At 43.5% G+C, this 21,454-nt stretch overlaps 2 protein-coding genes across 3 annotated transcripts; one reads left to right on the top strand and one right to left on the bottom strand.

Moving 5' to 3' along the window:
• Positions 1-3,548: 3,548 nt before the first annotated feature.
• Positions 3,549-11,674, top strand: LOC114796764 (uncharacterized). The gene is made up of 4 exons (XM_028991249.1): positions 3,549-3,674; positions 4,521-4,772; positions 5,090-5,362; positions 11,322-11,674. The coding sequence occupies exons 1-4, from the start codon at positions 3,602-3,604 to the stop codon at positions 11,672-11,674; spliced, it is 951 nt and encodes a 316-aa protein (XP_028847082.1). The 5' UTR covers positions 3,549-3,601.
• Positions 11,675-15,809: 4,135 nt separating this feature from the next.
• On the bottom strand, positions 15,810-18,449 carry LOC114797417 (zinc-binding protein A33-like). 2 transcript variants are annotated; one of them, XM_028992375.1, is made up of 7 exons: positions 18,159-18,449; positions 17,565-18,008; positions 17,266-17,361; positions 16,912-17,142; positions 16,813-16,835; positions 16,617-16,732; positions 15,810-16,354 (listed from the first exon to the last, which is right to left on the bottom strand). In XM_028992375.1, the coding sequence occupies exons 2-7, from the start codon at positions 17,961-17,963 to the stop codon at positions 15,810-15,812; spliced, it is 1,410 nt and encodes a 469-aa protein (XP_028848208.1). In that variant the 5' UTR covers positions 17,964-18,008; positions 18,159-18,449. The 2 variants fall into 2 exon arrangements, with proteins under 2 accessions (XP_028848208.1, XP_028848207.1); XM_028992374.1 differs by having other exon boundaries at positions 17,565-18,449.
• Between the last annotated feature and the right edge of the window lie 3,005 nt (positions 18,450-21,454).

Below are 21,454 nucleotides of genomic sequence, written 5' to 3' on the forward strand. Positions count from 1 at the left end.
GGTGTGAGGGGATTGGATCCAGGGAGCAGGTGGTGGGGTGACTAGACTGGAGAAATTTAGACACGTCTGATTCAGAGAGGGGAGTAAAGGAAGACAGATTCCTGGTTTCAGATGTAACAGCAGGACGGGGTCTGGGGTGAGAATTGTTTGCTAATGTCAGCCACCTTTTCTGTGAAGAAGGTGGCGAAGTCTTCAGATGAGAGAGAAGTGGAGGGGGGAGGGGGTGGAGGATTCAGGAGACGGTTGAAAGTCGAGAAAAGTTTTCGAGAGTCATTGCAGTTGTTTACTTTGTCCTGGAAGTATCTGGTCTTTGCTGTAGTTACAGCAGCAGAGAAGGATTTTAGGAGAGATTGATACTTATTAAGTTGAAGCGGGCACTTGGATTTCCTCCACTGCCTTTCAGCTGCTCTAAGGTGGGTCCTGTGGCGACGAACCTCGTCAGAGATCCACGGTGAGGGTGGAGTCGCACGTGTTGGTTTTGAGGTTAGAGGGCAGAGTCTCTCGAGGCAAGATGTTAATGTGGAGAAGAGGATGTCTGTAGCACGGTTAGGGTCCTGAATAGAGAGGATGTCTAGGGGGGAGAGCTCAGCGGAGACAGCGGAAGACAATTGAGTAGGGCAGAGGGTACGGAGATTACGGCGAAATTGTGTTAAGTGTGAGGTGGGTGTGGTGCGTGCCAGGGGGGATAGTCTGAAGTGAATAAAAGAGTGATCGGATAGATGTAGAGGAACGACAGAAGTGTTGGCTGTGGAGCATTTGCGTGTGAGTACGAGATCTAGTTGTTTTCCAGCTCTGTGCGTTGCGGGCGTGCAGAGAAGTGTGAAGTTGGAAGCAGAGATGAAGTGTTGGAAGTCAGTTGTTTGTGGCTTGAGGAGATCGAGGTTGAAGTCTCCTAGTAGCACAAGGGGCAGTTCCTCATCTATAATTGAGGAGAGAGTTGTGTCTAGTTCCTCTACAAAGTTCCCCAGCGGACCTGGAGGACGATATACAGCAACTATGGACATTTTTACTGGGTGTGTAATAGTTACTGCATGGAACTCAAAACTGGTTGTTTGAATAGCAGAAACGGGAGTGAATTTCCAGTCCTTGGAAATGAGCAAACCTGTGCCCCCTCCCCTGCCAGTGGGGCGGGGGGTATGAGAGAAGTAGAAGTCTGTGGAAAGGGCTGCAGGTGTAGCGGAGTCATGGGGGCGGATCCAGGTCTCAGTCAGTGCGAGTACTTGGAGATTTCGTTCTGTAGCAAAAGCAGGAATGAAGTCTGCTTTGTTGACTGCCGACTGACAGTTCCACAGTCCGAACAAGTACTCAGGGTGGCAAGATGAGGCCTGGGAGAGTGTGTGGAGGTTATGTGTGTTGCGTGTTCTGTTTGTATTGAATCGAGGAGGGCGCCTGGAGTGAATGAGCGGAATGTTCTGGATGGACATGATTAGCAAAAAGAAGTAGGAGAAGAGCATGGGTGAAGTTACCTGTATTTTGGTTTTACTGCTCGGTAGAGTCGCGCAGGATGAGTCGCAGGTCTTTACCCAAGTGGGTCTTGACGCTACCGCTGACGCGGTAGCGCGAGAGTAGTACCACAAGTACAGGTCAAATTGTGAGTGGCTACAGGTGCGGTCCACAGGTAGTGGAGTTGACTATAACCCGTTTCACGACTATGCAAGAGTGGGCGTGTACCTAGTTCGGGTGAAACTGACGCCGATTGACAACAATAACGACAGCGAAAGCTAATACATTAACTTAGCTCGCCTAGTCACGTCAACAAAAACACAAGCACTTCTTAAAACAAGCTACCCAAGACAGAGTCAAAGTTTATTTACTCACCTCTACAGAGAACCGCGCGAGAAAGATTACCGCTGTGTCGCTGTATCGTTTTCATCTGTGTCTAATGTAAAAAGCTGCCCTGTTCTTTTCTGTTCTCCGCCGGTTCTATGATGTGTTACATGTTCACCGCGTCTCGGATGTCTCCCCTGTCCTGTTCTGTCCTAAATGGTCATGAAACTAAAGAAAACACGTTGAATGAGAAGGTGTCCAAACTTTTGGCCTGTACTGTACATATATATTTTTAGTTGTTAGTTATCTCACTACTTGCTGATTTTGAAGGCAGTGATTTGCTGCTTCCTTTAAAGCTGGACATACACTGTGTGGTTTTCCTGCTGGTTTCCTGTCGTGGGGTAGACACCCTGCACCAACTGTACAAATACATTTATTCATGTGCGCACACTGTACGGCGAAGGAAGACAAGGTCACACTGATATTTATATCTGAATGTAATGCAGATTTTACTGCAGAACATCACAGTCTGGAGCTCCAGTGCACAATACAGCAGGATCTGAACAGATTTAATCAGACGACTGTGTTTGACGGTGAAACCGTCTTTTATTGTGATGATAAGGGGCTGAGAGACGAACCCAGACAGGACTGGGTCCATCAAACATTCAATACTGAAGATCAGAAGAAAAGACTTCTGTAGACATCAGTACCACGAACAATTAAGACGATTTGAGGAAATCCTGGAAATAATCACAGCAGGTTGGCCAAGAAACATTTCACTTTTTCACCATATCAATACAATATAATTAAAATATTATAAATAATTACAGGTTTTGTCCAAAGACGCCGCGGCTGCACTTTACTTCACTTGTGAATAATATTAAATAATTAAATAATATAACCAAGCAGAATGAAATTGAATTGAAAAACAATAGTATATTATTGTTTTGTTCACCTTTGGCTACTACCAAAGGTTGTAGTAGCCTAGTGGGTAAGACACTCGCCTATGAACCAGAAGACCCGGGTGCAAATCCCACTTACTACCATTGTGTCCCTAAGCAAGACACTTAACCTTAAGTTGCTCCAGGGAGACTGTCCCTGTAAATACTGATTGTAAGTCGCTCTGGATAAGGGCGTCTGATAAATGCTGTAAATGTAAATGTAAATGTCTTTTAAAATAAAAACGCTACATAACGCTACTGACACCTAGTGGCCTGAGGCAGAACAGCACAACTCATCATCAACGGCAATTTCTTATTTAGCCCAAAACCATGAAGTAAAACTGAAATGTAGCGAAACCTGTAAACTTAAATTTAATAAGAATTAATGCTGCTTTTCAGTTTCAGTTTCAAACTGGAAAGATCATAAAACTTATTCTCTAACTTGTATTCTCTGTCCCTGAATGTTCTTTTTGAAGACACTTGTCTCCTGTGCAGGCAGCATGTTGGGCATTTTTGGCAGATTTTTTGCATGACTGTTGAATTCTGGGAATAAACACTGGCAGCTATTTCATGAGCGAGACACACCCTGGATCCATGATGATGTACGTCTGTACGTGGGGACACTTCTCTACGTGTGTCCAACAAAACTGTGTGTGTTACGGTACTAACTCAACAACGTTTAAAATCTTCAACGCTGTCATCAATTATTTCTATATTTTAAAATATATTTAAAATTATACAGCTGTGGCATGACGTCAGATGATAAAGTGGGAAAACCGGTTAATCCAGTGACATCCAGTTAAAACCAGACCTCAGGCTCCAATTCCAGTTAGAACTTCTGAACGGGGAAGGTTGACAACTTAGAGATGACCGTGACACCATAACTGAACAAAATGAGTTGGATTTTAATATTATTATATTTTAATATATTATTATTATATTGCCTGCCTCTCGCATGGAGCTCAGGTGAGTATAGAAAGAGTAAAAAAGTATAATTTATTGGTTTATGTTCATTTCTAAATGGATCCTAGATTCAGCTCAGCGGAAGGAAGGTTTTTGAAATGGATCTTAAAATGTCTTGAAGTCAGATTGGGGTAGAATTTACCATCATTGCAATTTAAGGATAAGAGATGAATTCTTAAATATTTGGTCTAAATACTGACTGAGAGTTTAGAATTATTATAAATTACACATGATTACAGATTGTTTGCTTTATTTCTTATTAAGTTAAACTACGAATAAAACGGGTAAAGATACACTGTGAGTTAATTTTTATATGATTTATTAGGATCCTGATGGATGGATGTATTCATAAACACGTGATTCCTGAGATTCTTATTCTCTTAACAGTAATTTAACAGTAAACATGCTGGGGAATCAAACTCAAATAACTAAGATTCTGAAACTCAGAACTCTGAAACCTCAGCAGGGGGAGGACTTGCAAACACAACCTGCAAAACAGGCCATGAAGAGACAGATAAACCTCAGCAGCTGAGCTACATTCACATGAATGGTTGGAGTGTGACATTTATGGCCTATATTATATTTTACACATATTAATATTCATAAAAACAATCTAATAGATCATTAAAATAGTTTGTTCTCTATTTACTCCATGTACATAGAATGGTCCTATTGTTGCAAAGAAAAGTGTTGCCATCCTGTTCAGTCTTACCTCAGCCACAGTAATACATTACTTAGGGCGCATATGAATACGGGCTGGACAATTTATTTCAATATGAACATTTTATAAACATACTTTATGATCCGTGTTGAAGCTAAGATGCATTCTGAAATTATTTGTTTTTACAGAACATCACAGTCTGGAGTTCCGGTTCACAGTACAGCAGGATCTGGACAGATTTAATCAGACGACTGTGTTTGACGGTGAAACCGTCTTTTATTGTGATGATAAAGGGCTGAGAGACGAACCCAGACAGGACTGGGTCCATCAAACATTCAATACTGAAGATCTGGAGGAAAGACGGGACTTCTGTAGTTATCAGTACCGGGAACAAGTAACACGAGTTGAGGAAATAATGAAAATAATCACTGATACAGCAGGTCAGACAATTAAGAACGTTAAAAACTTCACTGTTTCACCATTTATTAATACACAATACATAATTATACAGATGTATACTTTTCATATTATGTATTAAGACGTGTAGTCTGTTATGTAAAAAAAGGTTATTTATGTGTAATTTGATCAACTGGGAATTTTTGTTACTTTGTATTCTTCGGATCATAAAAGTCCAGCAGCATGTGGTGTTCACTAAAAGAAGAGTTTAAACCAAAACCATGATTCACTGAACAAAACTGAAAAGGGGAACAGCACTGAAGATAAAGCATCAAATATTAAATATTATAAATTATTGCAGGTTTTGTCCAGAGACGCCGCGGCTGCACTGGCAACAGGTCAGAGGTCACAAGTTTTGACAAATGGCGTCTAAATGGTGACGACTTTCTGACCTTCAACACCACGACCCAAACATGGGAACCTGATTCTGAACTGGCTGCTCCAGTAGCTTCAAACTGGAACCAGAACAGTTCCTGGAATCTTGTAGATGGTGAATTCAGCCAGAACTGGTGCAGAAAAATCCTTCATGTGTTTGTAGAGAAGAAAGCAGCAGGGAGGAAACATCAAGAAACAGGTAAGAATCAAACATAAACCACATCAAAAGCAGCTCAAAAGAAGTTATTAAAATATAATACATATAGTTTCTGAACATTTTTTGTATCGTTTTACATATCATTTTATTGCTAAAACAAATCATTGCTTGAAATCACTGCACTTGGACGTCAGTTTAGCCTAAATTTAATATGAATTAATGCTGCTTTTCAAGTGGAAACTGGAAAGATCATAAAACATATTCTATCAAAGCACAAATTGAAAAAAAAATCAGTAATATAAGGTGTAGACATCCATCAATACCTTGTAGAGAGTTTATTAAACAATATTCATAAAGGCTTGTTGTGTAGGTTAAAGACAATGAATGATAATGATCATTATATCTCGTTTCAGATGAAATTACGTTTGATAAGAAGGTTTCAGTCACGACAAACAGCGTCTCCACGGAGTCTCGACCCACGGCTGCTATTTCTGTGTCTGTTTTTCTGTTTATATGTGTTTTTACATTAGTAGTAAAATTTGTACTGATTCAGTCTAAACAAAAAAATGTATAGATATGTTGAAAAAGACCTTAATATTGCCTAATGAAATTTAAAATGAAATTGAAATGTGATTTTTTATGGATCTTTGTCACGTTCCTAAGTCTAGGGGTCTCAGAAACGCAACAAGGGTGTGGAGAGGAGGAGGTCCACTGTTACACACTCACCAGCAAACAAAGCGTACAAACAGTGCTTTTATTCACAGTGAGCTAACAGGTCCAATAAAACAGCATTAAAAAGAAGGGATTGTCCAGCAGGGATAACTCAAACACACACAAGTTAACAAAAAGGGCGCATAACAGGCTAACAGCTAACAGGCTAACACAGGCAAACAACAAAGGGTCGAGGTTGAAGTTTATTGTCATATGTACAAAGTACAGCGTACAGAGCACAATGAAATTCTTACTTGAAAACCCCTCCCACGTAGACAGAACATAGAAGACAAAGTGCAGCAGCAATAAATAAAAAAAGTCACAGAAGGGTGAATATATGTAAGTTGCGTAAGTGATTGTGCCTAATTTAAGTGACAGTGCAGTGCATATTATGTGTTGTATAGCCTGATGGCTACTGGGGTAGAAACTGTTCCTGAATCGTGATGTGCGTGTGTGAATTGTCCCGAGTCTCTTGCCTGATGGCAGGAAAGTAAAAAGTGACAGTGCAGGGTGGCTGGGGTCCTTCAGGATGCTCTTTGTTTTCCTGAGACAGCGCGTGGTGTAAATGTGCATTATTGCTGGGAGTTGTGTGCCTGTTTTCACCACCCTCTGCAGAGCGTTCTTGTCCTGAGCAGTACAACTGCCGTACCAGGACGCGATACTGCCTGAGAGGATGGACTCCACAACGCACCTGTAGAAGCTGGTGAGGACAGAGGTGGATACCCCAGCCTTCTTTAGGCGTCTGAGGAAGTGGAGGCTTTTTTGGTGACCGCTGCAGTGTGTTCTGAGGACTTGAGGTCGGCACTGAGCAGGTTGGCCGGTAGGTGAACTGAAGCGGGTCCAGATTCTGTGGAAAGACAGAGGACCTGGTCATTGGGAGAGGGGGTCGATGCTTGATCTCTGCCTCAAAGAAGTCGTTTAGCTCATGTGGCAGGGCGGGGTCGCTGCTGGAGGCCTGATGAGTTGGACTTTTGTGTAATTATATACAACAGACTCCCGCTACACCTCCTTAATGGCCCATGACAGGTTGGCTCTGGCTGTAGAATAAGCCTCTTTGTCATTGGACTGGAATGCAGCATCCCTGATCTTCACCAGGTCCACATCCCTACTCCTCCAAGTCCACAGAGTGGTCACACGTAGCTGCATCTCTAAACAGTCCTGGAGGGCAGAGATGTCCACCTGGGTCCATGTTCTCACCTCTCTGGTGGCTGGTCTGAACTGCTTGATGGGTCTGTAGGCTGGGCTGAGAAGTGTGGAGATGTGGTCTGATTGTCAGTGGTGGCTGCATCTCCAAACATCTTGGCAGTACTGATTTGAGGTTTGCATTGTTGAAATCTCCCACAACGATGAAGAAACCGTCCAGGTAGACTGTCTGCAGGTTGCTGATGTCACGACTATGGACTTATGGGGGAAGGAAGCGCAGAAGCAGGACATTCTAGGAAGGGGTTTTATTAATAAACAAAAAATAAACACAAATAAAGAATGGCGCGGTGGCCGAAAAGGGAAATATCACGTGGGATCAACTAAAACAAACCCGCAGGCGTGTGGCGATCGGCAGAACTCAAAACACACACATTCACATACGTGCACTCAGGTCCACTAAAATGTCGTCCCTCCTGAAGGGGCGGAAATCTGCAGTTTTATGCGCTGTCAGGATTGGCCACCGGTGATGACACAGTTCCTGACAAAAGAAGCACCTGAAATTAACCTGACTTGTAATTAATCATTTGCTGTTAGAAATAGCTGATATGAAAAGCTAAAAACCGACCAAATGATGTTTAATGCGTTGAAATGAATTAGTTTCACTGAAAAAAAAAAGACTTTTATCATTTAATCAAGACTGAAAGGTCAAATTTTGCCAAGACAAAAGTTTTGTCGTCTATACAGAAATTGAACAAATTTACTGCAAATCCAAAAATATGTCAGCAGATTAAGTAGTGGTGCTGTGAGATCTAAATTTAATATCTTGTATGACTTCCATGAGCTTGAAGGACTGCATCCATGTGGTTTGGCACAGATTCATACAATTTATTGATGACGTCATCAGGAACATCAAAGAAAGCAGTCTTGCATGCCTCCCAGAGTTCATCAATATTCTTTGGTTTCATCTTCCATGCTTCCTCTTTCATCCTAACCCACACATGCTCAATGATCTTCATGTCTGGTGACTGGGCTGAACAATCCTGGACCATCTTGATCTTCTTTGCCTTGAGGAACCTTGATGTAAAGATGGAAGTATGTGATGAAGCACCATCCTGTTGCAGAATTTGGCCTCTTTAATGGTTGGGAATATAAAAGGTAGCTAAGATTTCTAGGTATAGATGTTGCCTTCCACCCTGCAGATCTCTCGCACACCCCCATACTGGCTGTAACCACCAAACTTCACTGTTTTCCTGGTGAATCTCGGATCCATGTGGGCTCCAGTAGGTCTCCTGCTATATGGTCTTGGTGGTGCCGCCATCTGCCCGCTTGGAGCCCAGAGCATGTCGCAGCGGCGCAGTCTCTACAACATGTCTTCATCAGGCTTGGTCAGATGGCGACTTTCAAGGTTGAGAGGTTGTTGATGATTGTAAGGGGGTTAGTATGTGATTCTGATGGTCATAACCATCTTTACACAACACCAAACACAAATATTTTACAAAATGGGCACTATGGTCAGGACCCGGTGTGGCTGCTGCGACCCAGCACCATCTTGGTTTGAATAACCAAAAAGAAGTAGATTTAAGCCATGACACGAGGACAAAACTGTGTCTACCTCATTAATAATACTAATTTATGTTCTTTTCTTATATTTTTTTAATATACTATGTGTGGGATATTTGCATATGATCTCAAGTGCAGTTGTTGGCGGGGGCAACAGCTGTACAAGTTCCGAGGGAAACTCATCTCTTGTCATGACAGGAAACAGGTTGTCTTTGGGAAAGTTCAACCCTTATTTGGAGTATGAATGTGCTTCATTGAAGAAAAATAATGAAAGTGTGCAGTTTGGCAGTGAGGTCACAAATGTTTTGGGAACTTTTTCTGGTTGTCATTGCAATTATCACTTTGTAAATTATGCATTATACTTGTTCTGAACATTCATGCCATTCATCAGTGCAATGCACAGTTCCCATGTGACATTTTCAGTGTAAACAGTGTTGTGCCAGACAGGTATCACTTGGTACCATTTCTAATAGTTCAGGATGTTGAGTGGGCACAGAGATCATCACCATATACAGATTTAAAACATTCTTTATTTCAGAAACAGATTTCCTGGCTGTAAGGTAAGGAACTACAGGTGCAATACGGGTGCTGCAGCATGCTGAGCAGTATTTAGGGTGGAACTGACAATAAGAATAAGGGGCTACTTCAGCATCAGGTTTTACTATGTGAGCTGGTTATTAGACGCCCTCCAGCCAGCCAGAGACTCTCCTGCCACTCCCTAAAGCAGCAGGCACAACTCGCAACAGGGTGGTAGTAGCCTAGTGTAACACACTCGCCTGTGAACCAGAAGACCCAGATTCAAATCCCACTTACTACCATTGTGTCCCTGAGCAAGACACTTAACCCTGAGTGTGTCCCGGAGGGGGACTGTCCCTGTAACTACTGGTTGTCACTCTGGATATGGAGGGTAAATGCCGTAAATGTAAATGTAGGTTATATTCTTCTGAGCCTTTGTCGCAGTAGCCATGTTCGGGCAATAAAGCTCCCTCAGTGTCCTCGCTCCTTCGGCTGCTCGGCCCCTCACACAAACTTTCAGAAAAATCCTTGACTTTACATGCAGCGACTTGCTCTCCTGGTTTTTCTGACCTGTCACTGCTGAAAAACAAAAGCAGGCCCAAACCGCCAATGTCATGTGACCATGACTCGAACCGACTTTTATGAAGAGGTAGAGAAGGCATCACTTGTTTCAGAAAAGACATATAAGAAGGATATTGCCAAGCACACAGTTTTACCACAGCTGGCATAATTCTATTCATGATAATGTTATATTTGCATTTTTTTGGGCTTATATATTATATATGAGTATGTGCACTACAGTCACATCATTACACTTTACAATAACAGTTTTACTTCTCTGATCGCTGCTTATTTCATAAGAACTTTCAATATATATACAAACTTTATACCCCTGACCATGACAAGGTGGTACTTCTCATGGCCCCCCACTGACTGTGCAAATATACTGTATATATATTGTAGATATATATTGTTAGTTGTTAATCATCTCACTAGTCGCTGAGATTTTGAAGGCAGTGATTTGCTGCTTCTGTCAGGATTGGCTCCAGGTGAGGTTGCCAGCTGGAGTCAATAATAAAAAAAAAAAGCAGCACAGCACACGGTGCACACAGTGACATGTGTCCTCTGTATTTAACCCATCACCCTTGGTGAGCAGTGGGCAGCCATGACAGTCGCCCGGGGAGCAGTGTGTGGGGACGGTGCTTTGCTCAGTGGACCCTGAGGGTCGGGATTCGAACCAGCAACCTTCTGATTACGGGGCCGCTTCCTTAACTGCCCCAATTGTGACAGCCAGTATGTCCCCCCCCGTCAGCTCGCCAGCGTGACAGCTTCCTTTAAAGCTAGACATACACTGTGTGGTTTTCCTGCTCGTTTCCTGTCGTGGGGTAGACACCCTGCACCAACTGTACAAATACATTTATTCATGTGCGCACACTGTACGGCGCTGCATACCAAACCAACCAACCAAGTTCATGTTTGACGTTAAGACTGCGCGGTGAAACCACGTTTCCTTTTCCTCGCTACTCCACTTCCTGTCCTCCAGCTGAATGTCACGCCTTGAAATGGGAAAGACGCTTTCACATGAAGAGTCGCAACACGAGCAAGAAATGGAGCTGCTGGTGGTGTTAATATTAATACCCCTTTCAGTTGGGGTAGGTGAGTTCAGGTCACTTTCTCCTCCAAACATCAGCCACAGGATTGTTGTGTCTGTGCTGCAATATTCAGATATTTATGAAGAAGGAAGACAAGGTCACACTGATATTTATAACTGAATGTAATGCAGATTTTACTGCAGAACATCACAGTCTGGAGTTCCAGTAGCTTCAAACTGGAACCAGAACAGTTACTGGAATCTTGTAGATGGTGAATTCAGCCAGAACTGGTGCAGAAAAATGTGTTTGTAGAGAAGAAAGCAGCAGGGAGGAAACATCCAGAAACAGGTAAGAATCTATTACAATACAGAGCAGAAGAAAAGCAGGTCAAATTAAATGAAAAGTTGGACAAGCCGTTTGTTCAGTTATTCTTGACTTGATATAAAAACACAATGAAATAAGTTTTTCTTTCTTTGTAGGATTTGAAGTCCATATTTTGTCCAAGTCTGTCCCTGGAACTCCTTCTAGATCTTTAAGTTGCTGCGTATCAGGTCCAGACTTATCAGGGGTCCAGGTCCAGTTTACAAAAGCTGGTGTGGTGCTGGACACTGGACTACAACTAACTGGACCACGTCCCAATATGGACGGTACAGTTCAGATGAGGCTGACCGCTGAAATACCAGCCAGCAGCACAGAGGAATATCGGCGTCACGTCAAGAGGGACGACGTTCATACATCTGTCCCGTGGGGTCAGGAAACTGAAGATATTATAAAGAAAGTAAATAGAAACCGAATAAAATTATCTAAAAGTTACACATCCTTCACTTTATAGTGATTTTGTTTTAAACGTCAAGATTTAAAAATTGGAGAGACAGAAATGACTGTAGAAGCCATGACAAATGTCCTGGTTTCTGTTCTTCCACCCTGCCAGCAGGAGGCGTGAAGCACGAAAATGAAAGTGACGTGATTGTCATTGTGAAACACAGCACAGCACAGCACACAGTGACACGGTGAAATGTGTCCTCTGATTTTAACCTTCACCCTTGGTGAGCAGTGGGCGGCCATGACAGGCGCCGGGGGAGCAGCGTGTGGGGACGGGACCTTCATCAAGGGGACCTCAGTGTCACCTTGGCGGATCGAGATATCAACTGCCAACCTTCTATTTACGGGTCGCTTCCTTAACCGCTAGGCCCCTTAAAATAGACCTATAGGAAGGAACTATAAACATCCTGCCGCCATCTTGATTCGTTGCCACGGTCTGTAGACAGGCGTATATGTGGGGACAGACAGAAACACGCAGCGTAAAGACTCGTTTGCATACCGACTGTGATTGGATGTTTAGCTGCGGTGTAAAAACAGAGCATGGAGGGAAGTTATAATCTATTATCTTCTTATATCTCATATTGTTTTAGGGGACATTGTCCCCTCTTGCCCCAGTGTAGCATCAGCCACGTTCCTTGCCCGCGCTTCATCGTGATCTAGTTTCTTGCTCTTATGAATGTTGCCTCACACCTTCGTTTGGATCCCGATGTTACGGATCACTCCTGTCACCCAACGCCGTCTCTGCCACGCCCCTTTGTTTACCGGACCTCGCTTCTCCCTCCTCCCTGTACTCCAGCCGCGGTCAACACCCAGCACCTTCACCCCCACCCAAGCGCCCACACGCCTCTCTCCCCAGGCCACCCGCCTCTCCTGCTCCTCCAGTCATGTCTGCTCATACGTCCTCCAGCCCTCCCCATGACAACAAATCTTCCATCCTCAAAAAGATCACTTACAGTCTGTCTTTAGTGTAGGAACTTCACACACGTTTATTCCCTCAGGACATCTTGAGAAAAGTAAATGTTGAAAATACTCAATTATGTATGATATGTGATTTGACTTCTGTCTCACAACATGATAATATCTTGTTACAGATGGACCAGATAAAGACTTCATCTCCTGTAGGAACAGAGAAGTTGTGCTGCCTGTGGTTCTGCTGGTTTTTCTTCTCGTCTCTTTTCTACTGATTGTATTTTGCCCGAGACGAAGGAAAAACAGATAGAAGAGATTCTTTTTATCCCTTGAAGCAGTAGATCAAGTCTTTATGAAGTTACTGGATGTAGTATGACGTGTGTTGAGCGTGGATTGTGTGAATATTTAACAAATCTGGAAAATGCTGTAAATGTAAATGTAATGTAAAAAACAGCTCAACATAATCAGAATATGACAGAAAAAGGGGAAAGAGTGACACATGGGGGCCACATGGCCCCATAGCCTGATGTTTCTCCAAGAGATTAGATCCAAAAAAGGTCCTAAATATCTTTATAGAGAATTTATTGTAGTCATAAAAGACAAACAGCAGACAAAATACTGAGGCCTGATCTGTAAATAGTTCCTCAGTGAGAGGATAGAGATCTTGTTCTGGGAGGTGAGCCTCATGCAGGACTTTGGAATATCTGGCCAGGCACAAGTAGGCCACGACAAAACATCACCGGCCTTAAAAATTCGTGTGGGAGTCTGTACAGTGGTTATTGTGCACAAGGTTGAGGGTTTGATTGTTTTACTTGTAGGTTTGGTTCCCGACCCGCTAGGCCACCACAGCCCAGCACATACTGTATCTGTCACCAGGACACTGGTTGCCTTGCTTATGCATATATTTATTTATTATGAATTTTTGTCTTTCCATTGAATTTATTTTGTTTCATTTTGTTGCCAACATGTTATTTTTTTTATATTATTTGTATTCTGTTCCGAGTAAAGACTTTTCCTTTTGCTCTTTACTTCACTTGTTCTCTTTGTGAACAAGAAAGTATTAAAAAATCTAACCAAGCAGAATAAAATTGAATTGAAAATCAATAGTATATAAAATGTCTTGTTCTCTTTTAAAATAAAAATGCTACGTAACGCTACTGACACCTAGTGGCCTGAGGCAGAACAGCACAACTCATCATCAACATCAATAGCAACATCTATTTCTTATTTAGCCCAAAATCATGAAGTAAAACTGAAATGTAGCGTAACCTGTAAAACTCGGCTCTCCAGAGTTTATTTTATTGGTATGAAGATCCATATCTCAAGGGAAGTAAATAAACAGTAGATCAACTATTATTGGTGTAATACTGATTTATATGTCGTCTCATGCATCCAAATGATGTGAATGTAAAAGAATGATGTCCAGTAATAAGAAGTTGAGAATGATGACATATCCTAAAAATACATGTCTAATGTACTATTTTACATACATTATTAAAACTCCAGCAGCAGCTACCAGTGAAGTAGTGAACTCTGCACTATGAGGCGTCCCCTAGACCACATATCAAGAAAAGCTCACACATGTGATAATCCCTTCCACACTCACCACCAAGCTGGAGCACCTGGGACTCAGATCATCTCTCTGTCAGTGGATCTCCAACCTCCTAACTGGGAGACCACAGGCAGTAAGAATGGGTGGACATGTCTCATCCTCCATCACTCTCAGCACTGGAGTACCCCAGGGATGTGTTCTGAGCCCCCTGCTGTACTTCCTGTACACATACGACTGTGCAAACTCCACCACCATCATCTAGTTTGATGACGACACTGTCGTGGTGGACCTGATCTGTGGCTTCAGGTTGTAGCAGGTTTGGGTCGGTGTGTAGTTTGTGAACCTCTGGTGAAGCATGCAGAGAAAGGAGGCCCGCAGGGAGGAAAGAATCTTACGCCGCTGTAGGGGTTTCCTTCACGCTCTCTGTTTATTATGTTTAAAGCACCTCAGTCCTGCCACGCCCGGGTAAATGTGGGTAACCACTGGTACACGAGACGGGAACATTACACGTACAAAAACGTTCCTGCTTTCATGTAATACAAAATGAAATAATAAAGGGACCACAGGAGCTTGGACCAGTCTGCTCGGTTCCTCTCCTTGGTGGAGACTCGATCTGCATCAGGACCGGGGCAGACGACTAACTCCGCCCACAGCATAGTGGCGTGTTCATTTAAAGGAGAACTACCAGTATATACGACCGCTACAAGTTGAGCGTGGACTGAACGCTGCTCAATGTAGCAAACCAAAGCCTCCACACAGCTGTACGAGACCTGAACTCTTGTATCATAATGTGACAATGTAGAACATTTATGGGATGTATCGTGATGCATCGATATCAGTGCATTGATAACCGTAATCGAATCAAATCGTGCGGCCAGTGAAGGTTCACACCTCTAGTGAGCACTAGGGCGTGTCTGTGTGTAAGAGGCGTCCTTAAATACATCTTGTAGACGTCACATGGTGGTGTGGGCGGAGTCACCAATAACCAAGTCCGTCCCCTCAATCGTACTACCCAAGGACAAGAAACGTAACAACACACAAGAGAAAGTGTTTTATTGTTTTGCCTTTGTGATACAAAGCAGCACAGCACATGGTGACACAAAGAAATGTGTCCTCTGAATTGAGCCAATCACCCTTAATGATCAGTGGCAGCCATGAAAAATAAAACATTTATAACACAAAACTGTGGAAAACTGGACTGGACTGGATCCTTCTGGGAACATCTGCTGCTTTGGAAATGACGCCTCTCAGGGTCAAACAGTGAGAATTTACAATACGATATTCTACCATATTCAAGCCTAGTTATTTAGATAAAAACACGATTTTAAAATACAAACCCGGCCACTAGATATGAACATGACAGAATGTTTCTTCTGAGCAAGACACTTAACCCTGAGTGTCTCCAGGGGGGGACTGTCCCTGTCACTACTGATTGTAAGTCGCTCTGGATAAGGACGTCTGGTAAATGCTGTAAATGTAAATGTGTGTGTGTGTGAGGATCAGCTCCTATTCATCCCTAATACCATCATCATTATCATCATCATCATCATCATCATAAAAAACACCCAAATATGAGTTTTATAGACTGACAATTAATTGTGGAAAAAAATGAGAGAAACAACCATCAGATTCTGGGACTCGTTTCTGTGATGTTTAAAACCCAGAAACTGATGCAGCATCATCTTCAGCTCTGATGTTCTACTGATACACGAACCTTCACTGGTAAGATCCTCAGAGGAGAGAGTTTACAGCCAGTATTAAAGTAAGGAAAGACTCTCTCAGTGAAAGTGTGTGTGTGAGTGTGTAGATGTGTGTTATTAACAGCATCAGAGAATGACAACTTTCCTCCGTCCCAGTCCAGCGTCACTCTGATCTTCTGCAGCTTCCTGTTAAAACTGAGGAGAGTCGCAGGATTCGGTGTAGAACCTGCTCTATATTTACCATCATAATAACGCATATACCAGATTCCACTCCTGCTGTAAACGTCCCCCTTCCTCTCTGCAGATTCTGTCATGACACCCAGTAACCAGCCTGTATTTCCCCCGACATCAACATCCCAGCAGTGAGTCCCTGAGTTGAAGCCCTCAGATCCCAGAACAGCTGCATACAGACCAAATCTCTCTGGATTATCAGGAAGCTTCTGTCTCTCATCACTGTATCTCACACTGGTCAGATCTTCAGACAGGACGAGTCGTGGGTGAGCAGTGATGGGATTCAGAGTCACAGGAGCTGAAGAGAGAAAAACACACACATGAGGTTTGGTAGAGAAGATGCAAGTCTGATATTTTATATTCAGAAGTTAGGATTGATATGACTGAATAAACACAAATATTGTTATTTATTAATACATGTTTCTGTTTATAATAACTCACTATAGTAAACAATCTCCAGCATCTTTCTCAGACTGTAAACTTTGCTGCAGTTTCTATGATATCATCACAAATTCTTTATTCTAATTATTATTACATGTACGTGTGTGTGAGAGACTCACTGTGAATAATCTCCTGCATCTTCTCCCAGACTGTGAACTTCAGGTTCCTCAGGTGTTTCTTCACATGGATCAGGGCTCCTGAAAGCCTCTCTGGATGCTCCAGTCTGCACTGGGTTCTGGAATAACATTCAGGAGTCAGAGCTGCTGTGGGTTTGGGTTCAGAACCACAGAGATGATAGAGAAGCCTGTCAGTTACCTTGTAATGGTGGTTCTGTAGTTCTGAGAAACAGGAATATGCCAGTTATTATTAATAAAATCTATAAAAATCCTGGTAGAGCAAGAACAGTCTTGGTACCTGCAGGAATGAGACGTCTTCAGCTCCCATCTCCTCTTCTATGGCTCTGACTGTGTCTGAAAGAGATGATATCTCTCTACTCATCTTCTCCATCTTCTCCTTCATCATCTGACTCTTCTGCTCCTCTTCCCCCCTCAGTGCTGCTATCCTGGCTGCTTCTTCATCTCGTAGAAACTGGTGAAGCTTCTGAAACTCCTCCTTAATCCTCCTCTCTGTGTGTTGGGTCTGGATCTGTGTGTGATTAACGTTGATATTGTTAATATTCTGTTTACAGTCTTTGTTCTTATTGCTAAATTGTAGCTGTACAGTATTATTGATATTCAGTGTTTGTAATGTTGTATTTTATTATTTTACTTGAATCTTCTCTGCTGTTTGATTCCAAGTAAGTTTAACGTCTTTAAAGATCTTCAGCGTCTTCTGTAGGGGCTTCAGTTTCATCTTCAGATTCTCCTGAAAAAATCAGAAAAAAAGATTCATCATGTAACAGACCTGAAACCTTCAGCTCAGTATTGGGTTTGTTTTAAAAGTGTGTTGCTAGTAAATATTATTATATTTTAAAAATAATATAAAAAATTGATCATATATTTAAACAGGTTGGTGAAGACAAAAGTTTGACTGATTATACCGACCATAACTGTATAATTTGATGATACCTTAAATTCCTCTGCTGCTTCATCTACAGGCTGGAATCTGTGGTTTCTGTGTTTGGCTGAATCCCGACACACAAAACACACAAGCTGCTGATCCTCCAGACAGAAGAGTTTGAGTTTCTCACCGTGTTGACTGCAGAGAAGCTCAGATCCTGCTGAAGATCTCTGGATCTTTTCTACTGAGAAGGACTCACACAGGTTCTTTAAAGCAAGATTAGGAGGAGGTTCTTTTGAGCTCCTTCTCCTACAGACTGGACATTCTCGAGATTCTTTACTCTCCCAGAACTTCTGTAGACAAACTTTACAGACGCTGTGACTACAGGACATGATGAGAGGATCCTTGAAGATTTCATAGCACACAGGACAGGAGAGATCCTCTTCTGAGAAAGATTTTGAAGCCATTTTCTTTTCCAAAGATCAGACCTGCTGGTTTAACTTTTACTTTCACTGTTGAGAAGAATCTTGACTGTAACTCGTTTTATTCCATCTATAATCCTCACGATCAAAATCTGCAGCACTGCAGCTTACTTCCAGTTTACAGAATATTAGTTTGTACTGTAACATAACATAACAGTTTACAAATGATGAATAAAATACCTGAACAGCAATAAACTGTTCTTTCCCTTGTCCCTTTGCTGTTCATCTTCTTCCGTATATCAGACTCCGACGTGACAGGACTTGACAGGAATTCAGTTCGATGTGTCACAGTCCCATTCGCACTGGGTGGAACCGACATAAACAGTTTACATTTATGGCTTTTATCAGACGCCCTTATACAGAGGAACTTACAATCAAATGAAGCTGAACTATTTTAATATGTTTGGTTTGAAATAATGTGAAGGAATTAGGACAGCCTAAATCAAATGAATCATGTGGAACCAATGTCCATTATTCAGTGACATGTCACCTATTATTAAACTTTTGCTTCTATATCAGTCTCAGTGTCCCCAAATACTGTATGTGAAGTCTGTTTCCGAAATTACAGCCACTTTAACCAGTCTCACAATGAGACTTCCCAGGACGCAACATTTCTGTGTCTGTAGCTTTAAATGCAAATGAGGAGGAGAGAGTTTGTAAACTTCATGTTATGTTACAGTACAAACTAATATTCTGTAAACTGGAAGTAAACTGCAGTGCTGCAGATTTTCCTTCCAAGATGGCGCCGGTGAGGTCGGCTGCCGTCGCGACTGCTCCGACCAAGTTTAGTTTGTTTTTGTTTTTTAAACCCTCTTTCAACAACCATACACCGGCAAATCTACCACCATGCAACGCATTAAATACAGTAGAGACACTCTTGTGTCTATTAGTATACAATGCACTTACAATACGAAGACTCCGGGGGAAACGAGCCGGCGTCAGGAACAGGCTGAGGGCCCGTGCACACAGCACACCTCTGCCTAGCATCCTGCTCGCCAACGTCCAGTCACTGGAGAACAAGCTCGATGACCTCAGGGCCAGGGTGAAGTTCCAGAGAGACATCCGGGACTGCAACCTCCTCTGCTTCACCGAGACATGGCTGAACCCAGCGGTGCCGGACCACGCCATCCAGCCGGCCGAGTTCTTCTCGGTCCACCGCATGGACAGGACACGCGACTCGGGGAAGACACGGGGAGGCGGAGTGTGTTTGATGGTAAATAGCAACTGGTGCAATTCCATTGCCCCCCTCACACATTCATGCTCGCCGAATCTGGAACTATTGTCCATCAAGTGTCGTCCCTTTTACCTTCCTCGGGAGTTTACATCGGTCATCATCAGCGCCGCTTACATTCCGCCGAAAGCGGACACGGACACTGCCTTATGCGAACTGCAGGAGGCGCTCACACAGCACCAAACACAGCACCGGGACGCTGCGCTTATTGTGGCAGGAGATTTTAATAATGCCAGCCTCAAACGCGCAGCGCCAAATTTTCATCAGCACATCACCTGCCCCACCAGGGGCGAAAGGACACTGGACCATTGCTACACAACAATAAAGGACGGCTACAGGGCACAATCTCGTCCACCATTTGGAAAATCCGACCACGCCGCCATCTTCCTCATGCCTAAATACAAACAAAGGCTTAAACAGGAAGTTCCGGTTCAGAGGGAGGTGGCACGCTGGACGGACCAATCGGTGGCCGCTCTTCAGGACGCACTGGAGGACGCAGACTGGGACATGTTCCAGAGTAGTTCCGGAAACATCAGTGAGTTTGCGGAAGCGGTTGTGAGTTTCATTGGGAAACTAACGGGCGACACCGTTCAGAAAACGATCGCCAGAACGTTTCCCAACCAGAAGCCGTGGGTGGATAAAACCATCCGCGACGCTCTGAAATCTCGCACCGCGACCTATAACGCGGGGCTCACTTCCGGGGACATGGAACCATACAAGGCTGCGTCATACAGCGTCAGGAAAGCGGTGAAGGAGGTGAAGCAGCGCTACAGGAAGAAACTGGAGTCACAACTCGAACAGAGTGACTCTAGGAGCCTGTGGCGGGGACTACGGACAATAACGGACTATAAAGCACCAACATCCGGTACGACGAACGCGGACGTGTCTCTGGCAGACGAACTAAATACATTCTATGCTCGCTTCGAGGCTGCAGCTAAAGGCGCTAGCGATGCTACGGCTAGCGGCTCCAACAGCTGCAGACAGGAGGACACTGCCAGCACCGAGAACGCGTTCATCATCACCGAGCATGACGTGAGGAGAGCCTTCAAGAGAGTGAACACCAGGAAGGCAGCAGGACCAGACGGCATCTCGGGGAGAATCCTCAGAGCCTGCGCGGACCAGCTAGCACCTGTGTTTACAGAGATATTCAACCCCTCTCTATCTCAGTCGGTGATCCCCACATGCTTCAAGGAGTCCATCATTGTTCCGGTCCCCAAGAAAACCCATCCTGCCTCCCTCAACGACTACCGTCCTGTAGTCCTCACCTCAGTAGTGATGAAGATCTTTGAACGGCTGGTCAGAGACTTCATAATTTCTTCACTACCGAACACACTCGACCCACTACAGTTTGCCTACCGTCCTAGCCGCTGTACAGAAGATGCCATCTCCCATCTCCTCCACACAGTACTCACCCACCTGGACACTTGGAAGGGAAATTATGTCATGGTCCTGTCACATCAACACCGTGGTGAAAAAGGCCCGGCAGCGTCTCTACCACCTCAGATGCCTGAGAGACTTTAAACTGCCCTCCAAGGTGCTCAGGAACTTCTACTCCTGCACCATAGAGAGCATCTTGATTGGAAACATCTCACCCTGGTTCAGGAACAGCACCATGCAGGACAGGCGATCCCTACAGAGGGAGGTTCCATCAGGTTCCATCCGCAGCATTTCACTGCATATTGTATCGTGTATGACTATGTATGTGACAAATAAAATTTGATATTTCTTCCTCCACAACACTACGTCTAAGTAATTTATGGACATAGCCAGTGCTTATATATGAATTGATTAGATCCAGTAAAGGCTCCCATTTTGTACCAATAATATCCATGAATATCTGGTTCTTCTGCATAGTGAGTTTTCTACAGGTTTTATTTTATTTGTATTGTGGTTTGCTGGGGAGCAGTTTTATAGACTGGGGGTTATTTCTAGAGCCTTCATTGCATTACATATACCTTTAGTGAACTCTTCTGAATATTATTCATGTAATTTCCAAAATAATTAAATGACATTATATTTGGAGCCTGATTTTGACTTATATGATGTTTGATCCTCTCACATATGTAAAGTTGACAGAGGGCAGGTGATGTGAAATAACCGGTGAGCCAAGGAAGCGGCCTCGTAATCAGAAGGTTGCCGGTTCGAATCCCGATCCGCCTGAGGTGCCACTGAGCAAAGCACCGTCCCCACACACTGCTCCCCGGGCGCCTGTCATGGTGCCCACTGCTCACCAAGGGCGATGGTT

This window comes from Denticeps clupeoides, chromosome 9 (genome assembly GCF_900700375.1).
Source record: "Denticeps clupeoides chromosome 9, fDenClu1.1, whole genome shotgun sequence".
Taxonomy (NCBI): domain Eukaryota; kingdom Metazoa; phylum Chordata; class Actinopteri; order Clupeiformes; family Denticipitidae; genus Denticeps; species Denticeps clupeoides.

Excerpts from the sequence above, each read along its gene's own strand:
- LOC114796764 (XM_028991249.1), top strand. The coding sequence starts at position 3,602 with ATGAGTTGGATTTTAATATTATTATATTTTAATATATTATTATTATAT. Across the intron at positions 4,773-5,089 it reads AATAATCACTGATACAGCAG|GTTTTGTCCAGAGACGCCGC; the intron begins GTCAGACAATTA and ends AAATTATTGCAG. Across the intron at positions 5,363-11,321 it reads GAGGAAACATCAAGAAACAG|GATTTGAAGTCCATATTTTG; the intron begins GTAAGAATCAAA and ends CTTTCTTTGTAG.
- LOC114797417 (XM_028992375.1), bottom strand. The coding sequence starts at position 17,963 with ATGGCTTCAAAATCTTTCTCAGAAGAGGATCTCTCCTGTCCTGTGTGC. Across the intron at positions 17,143-17,265 it reads AAACAGCAGAGAAGATTCAA|ATCCAGACCCAACACACAGA; the intron begins GTAAAATAATAA and ends AATCACACACAG. Across the intron at positions 16,836-16,911 it reads AAGACGTCTCATTCCTGCAG|AACTACAGAACCACCATTAC; the intron begins GTACCAAGACTG and ends CCTGTTTCTCAG.